Here is a 5,230-nt window from a genome sequence, read left to right as displayed (position 1 = left end):
TTTTTTTTTTTTTATGTGTGTTACGGCATAACTCCGCCGCTAGTGGACCGATTTGGATAATTCTTTTTTTATCCGAAAGGTAAAGCTTGCGGGTGGGTCCCATTTTTTTGTTTAATTTTTGGAGTCTAAGACTACGACGTAGTTATTAATGTGCAACTTCACAGTTAAACTGTCTGCGAAACAATCGACAATCTCACAATAGTTGTGCGATAGTTTAGTCAAAGCTGTGCGCCCGCTTTTAGGGTAAAACAAGCTTAACTAGGTCTGGTTAAAAACGAAATTTAAAATGTTCCCCATATCATTCTCACGTCATAATTTTCACGAAATCAGTTCCTCACACTGAATCAGTTTTTATATTTTTTAGAGTAGTTGTCCTGGATGTAATCTAGTAACCTTCTTCACATCAACAAATCGGTCTAGTATAATTGAATATAACCTCTATAAAATATGCACTCGTCACAGCATCTGCACTGCGAGTAGTCAGCAGGGAGGAACATTGTACGCCACTTGCCGTACTTCTGATCACAGTACGTGCGGTATTCACTCGGGATTACTGGCCGCTCTCTGAAAAAAGACTTTTTTTTATTGTCCGTAGAAAAAATCAAAAAGTTATTAAAAGTATGGATGGATTGTATGAAACAGGAATTGGATTCAAACATGACGGCTGATAGAAATGTATGAGCAGCATATACTTTGCGGACGCTGTTGCGGAACCAGGGTAAGTTGATGATTATGATAGTAAAAATAAGAACAAGGGCCTGTCACACCAAATTGTAAATTGTCTAATAACAATCCAACGTGTAAAATATTTGATGGAAATTTCGGATTTTGTTACCTTACCTGACAGTGACGTAATTTTTAAGCTATCTGTGCTAGTGTTGGGAAAGGCCCTAAATACCTTACTTCGGCGAGGGCGTCACCAGATCTAGGCTAGGTCTAGGAGAGGGAGCCGCTTATTATTATGGTAACATTCGCTATATGTCATCCCTATAATATTGGACGCATAAAAGAAGAAAGTTAAGGCTATTTTATAGCAAAATCAGACTTTTGATCGATTTAGAATGTTAGAACTACACTAAGTGATTGCTTATCATAGCTTAAATGAACACTGAGTGTGTCCGTATAAATGTTGTAAGAAGTTTAAGACATAATTAAAGTATTACCTGCAAGAATCCTTAAAAAGCTCGCATTCCGTGCGATTACTGAACCGTGGGCATTGCGGACAAAGTTGAAAATCTGAAAATAATAATTAATTAACTAAAAACGTATAAAACACAAGTACAGGTATAAAAGATAACCTCCATATTACAGTCTTACACTAAACTTTTGTTATTCTCTCTTAAAATCCAATGTCCTAACCATAAGCAGTTCTGCAGATCGGTCTGACTGTCCTCCTCGCTGGCAGACGCAAAGCGCTGTCTTCTGGCGCGTTTTGCTCGCACTTCTCATAGTCTATGCCTTCCTCATCATGGCGGACAAGTGTCAAGATTTCCGTTTCCCGCCAATATTCACTCGTATCTTGTTCACGCTCGATCAGCATTATAAACGGAAGGTACTGTAATAAAACAGAAACGTATCTATTTATTTCGTCATATCCAGTTCTTATTCCTTGCTGTACAATTGAGTGTTACCTCTGTGTACGGAACTTTTAGTTAAGACTACAATAACGAATCATTCCGAAAATTGTTAAAATTTACTTTAAATTATAACTAGACTAGCTGTTCCCACGCAACCTTATCCACATAAAATTATTAAAACATCACTTTATTGTTCACATTTGTCATCAATTTCAAATTTCAAAATGACATCATGATGTCAAACCATGGCAACCTTGCTTCCTTGATGATGGCAACTTATTGTCTATGGTCAATCTTTTCCACATTAGGGTTTTTATCCAAAATGTTTACCCCTAAGTTTATCGGCGTGAAAATATATAGTCTAAAGCGTGACTTAAGTGTAGGGCTTTTTATTTAAAAAAAAGGAGTTATTCTAAAATATGCTGTAATTGCTGACATCTTAGGCAACAAAGAAGTGTGTATTTACGCTTTATTATATTAGTATAGAAGTATAGATTTATTTACAAGACTAAACAAAAAAATCTTACCCTTCGCGTCGTATTGTCTGTTTGGTTCATTAACGTTCTTGCTTTTGGATCTATAGATAGTAAGGGTAGATTACTTTTGCTTGATACACTGAAACAATAAACCTGTACATTCACAAACACAAAGAGAAGTACAAGTGCGTATTTTATATTCATTTTTTCATTTTTTTACATTCCTTTTATTAAAGTTTTGTTTGCTGACAGATGATTAATCTTCTAGATGTCAATTTTTTTATTGTTTTCGTAGCAAAAGAGTCTTATTAGCCTGTTCGTTTAGAAAAAATGATAGAAAAAAGATTTTTTTTTTCTGAAAATATAGAAAAACAAATTCAACCTATTAAATTAAACACAATCATATTTCATACTAATGTTATAAATGCAAACATTTGTATGGATGGATGGATGCTTGTTGGAGTTTGTAGCCTAAACGGCTGAACGAATCTGGATGAAATTTGGCATAGAAGTAGAGGTTAGTCTGGAAGAACACATAGGCTACTCACTATTATTTTTTATTACACGCGGACGAGGTCGCGGGCGAAAGCTAGTAAATAAATAAAACAAAATAATCTATTTCAACCATTTTATTTGCATTATAAAGTACATTTTATAAAAGTGTTCAAAGAAAATGAAAATATTACAAACTCTTGTTATCTGATCCATTGTGTAAAACTATTTAATCTAATTTTTGTACAAAGGCTTTATTGAAGAAAAAAAAAATTTACTTGAGCATATAATTCTTTCTAAACACAATTTCGTGAATTATTGCAAGATAATTCGTTCTATCTGTGATATAACAAATTACTATAAATATCAAAATCTCATAAAACACACTATAACCAAATACCCAGTATTTGTTTAATTACTAAAAGTACCTAAGTTATACATGCAATTTTATCCAACGGGGGTAGCCTTATTTTATATTGAGAATTTGGAACATGCGCTGTACTCATTCTTATTTTAGTTAGTCTTTTAAAAAAAATAATAATTTATGTTTTTGTTATGTTTTCATTTTTTCTGTCTAAAAAAAATCAGTCGTATTTAAAACAGTTTTTGATCCTCCTATGGCAGTGTTTTTCGATTATTTTTTGCATGTTATCTACATGTTTGTACAAAAAGTACATAATTTATTATACTGTAATTATTTATTTGTATATTTTATAATTATCGTATGTTTAAAAAAGTTCATAAGCAGAGATGAAAAATGATGTTTAGTTTACAATAATTTTTAGTTTAGTGCCAGCATTCTACAATTTTATTGTAACAGTATTTCAAAAATCTACTTTTAAAAACACAACATGTTTAAACACAATACAATATACAGATGTAAGATGGATCTATATTATTTTGTGACTAGAAAAATAACACAGAAAACTTTTTCTCACATCCTGTACCTACACGCTAAACGTGTACTATTTTACTAATGCAAAAAATGGATCAAATAATAAACTTCAAGTCGAATATTTTGTTCAAAAAAACTTAATTCACATAATCGTTAACAAGTACAACAAAAAAGTCTTTAATAATAATATTTTGTAACCTTTAATTTTTAAAATTGAGATGGGTAAATAACAAATAAAAAAAAGAAATTAAAAAAACACTAAATAATTATTCTAGTCAGTTAAAGTTACAACATTTAACAGGTTGATGTTATTTATAGTAAAAAAAAACAAAAAAAAATAATAGTAGGGAGCGGCTTAACGTCAAAACTAATTTTTTTGAGGGTGACATTCCATTTTTTTGTGGCTTTAACCTAACTTCTAACATTATAAAAACAAATTATAATGAAAGAAACATCAAGCGTGATTACAAAAAAACTTGCTACAATTTTTTACAACTACTCAAATACACGAAAATCGATAGAAAAATCACTCTACCCTAGTATTTGAGATTCAAGGTCACAAAATTAGCATATACTATCTCATCGTATACTAGTATGGAGGTCTATTAAGGCACTGGCGGTTATAACACCATGTCTTTGATTAAGGCTCCTACCAAGATAGTCAGCATCGCCTCCAATACTAATAGTAGAAAAGGAGGTGGAATTTCTTCTTTGCTGCATTATCTTTTTACCACCAGAAACATATCCATCATTTTGATTCTTTCTAATCGGTAAATAGTCACCATGACAATTAGTTTCCCAATCATGACTTCTGCTTTCCATTAGTTTTGGAGCTCTAACCGGTTTGGTAATTGTCTGGTCTGATCGATATTCTTTCAATGGTCTTTCTGGTCCTTTTATAATCTTTGGCCTGGTCTTCTGGTCTGCGGAGACGCTTATCTGTTTCGGTTTGTATGGTCGAGTAATTTCCGAAGGCTCGTGGAAACTTTTACTGGTCTTTGTGTTGGCGTGCGCTGATGTTTGGGCGGTATGAGTTTTGCTGTCAAAGGGTTCATAACATAAATTACAATATTAAGTGCCTTTCCCACCAAATTTTAAATTGTCTGATAACAATCCAACGTGTAAAAAGTGATGGAAATGTCGGATTTTGTTTCCTTATTTGACAGTTACGTCATTTTTAAACTATGTGAGCCTCTATCAGCCAGTGGTGGGATAGGCCCTAAATTAGGTTTTTTTTGTTAAACTAACCTAACCTAAACCAAACAAAAACTATTGGGTCAATTACATTTTTTCGAAATGCTTCTAGTAATAAAGACAACAATTGAAAATATTTAAGATCTATAACGTAATCCACATTCTCACCTCGACTGAGACTTCCTCATGTGGCTGTACCCATTGGAGCCTTTAGCCATGATGCTGTACAGCTTGTTCCTGTAGTCGTCTACTGACATCTGCTTGTCATCACGAAGTGGCAGCAACACGTCCGATGGTAATGTCGGCTCATCGCGCTCACGATGGAATCTAAACCAACAAAATTTTGCAATGTTTTGTACGAAAGGCAGTACAAAATGGATTGGCCAGTAAATTATAGATTAGATTTTTTTTTGCTATTGCGATCTTTACAAGGATTAAAACTGTAACTTAAAATATTATCTAAAAAATAAAAAAAAAGCATCACACAAAACCCAACCCATTTTTTTTCGAAAATGATTATATTGGCTTTGACCGTAAGACAATACCTCGATAAATTCGAATTCGGCGCGTGTCGTGTATCGAATTATATTTTCTAA

At 32.9% G+C, this 5,230-nt stretch overlaps 2 protein-coding genes across 4 annotated transcripts in view; both read right to left on the bottom strand.

Annotated features, from left to right (window-relative positions):
• LOC106102860 overlaps window positions 1–2,320 on the bottom strand; it is a 7,891-nt gene extending 5,571 nt beyond the window's left edge. For 2 of the 3 annotated variants that reach the window (XM_013282455.1, XM_013282456.1), the window contains exons 1-4: window positions 2,105–2,320; window positions 1,360–1,555; window positions 1,164–1,236; window positions 437–564 (exon numbers count right to left, since the gene is read on the bottom strand). In XM_013282455.1, coding sequence (XP_013137909.1) covers window positions 437–564; window positions 1,164–1,236; window positions 1,360–1,555; window positions 2,105–2,257 — 550 coding nt within the window. In that variant the 5' untranslated portion in view covers window positions 2,258–2,320. Of the gene's footprint in view, window positions 1–436; window positions 565–1,163; window positions 1,237–1,359; window positions 1,578–2,104 lie in introns of those variants that run through there. The other variant, XM_013282457.1, reaches the window with a different exon arrangement.
• Window positions 2,321–2,752: 432 nt separating this feature from the next.
• LOC106102820 (extracellular signal-regulated kinase 1) overlaps window positions 2,753–5,230 on the bottom strand; it is a 5,482-nt gene continuing 3,004 nt past the window's right edge. Inside the window, exons 5-6 of the mRNA XM_013282406.1 lie at window positions 4,803–4,961; window positions 2,753–4,479 (exon numbers count right to left, since the gene is read on the bottom strand). Coding sequence (XP_013137860.1) covers window positions 4,020–4,479; window positions 4,803–4,961 — 619 coding nt within the window. The 3' untranslated portion in view covers window positions 2,753–4,019. The remainder of the gene's footprint in view (window positions 4,480–4,802; window positions 4,962–5,230) is intronic.

Source organism: Papilio polytes, unplaced genomic scaffold (assembly GCF_000836215.1).
Source record: "Papilio polytes unplaced genomic scaffold, Ppol_1.0 DF823901.1, whole genome shotgun sequence".
In the NCBI taxonomy this organism is placed as follows: Eukaryota; Metazoa; Arthropoda; class Insecta; order Lepidoptera; family Papilionidae; genus Papilio; species Papilio polytes.
The sequence above is the reverse complement of the archived record's forward strand: the minus strand, read 5'-3'. Positions and strand labels throughout refer to the sequence as shown.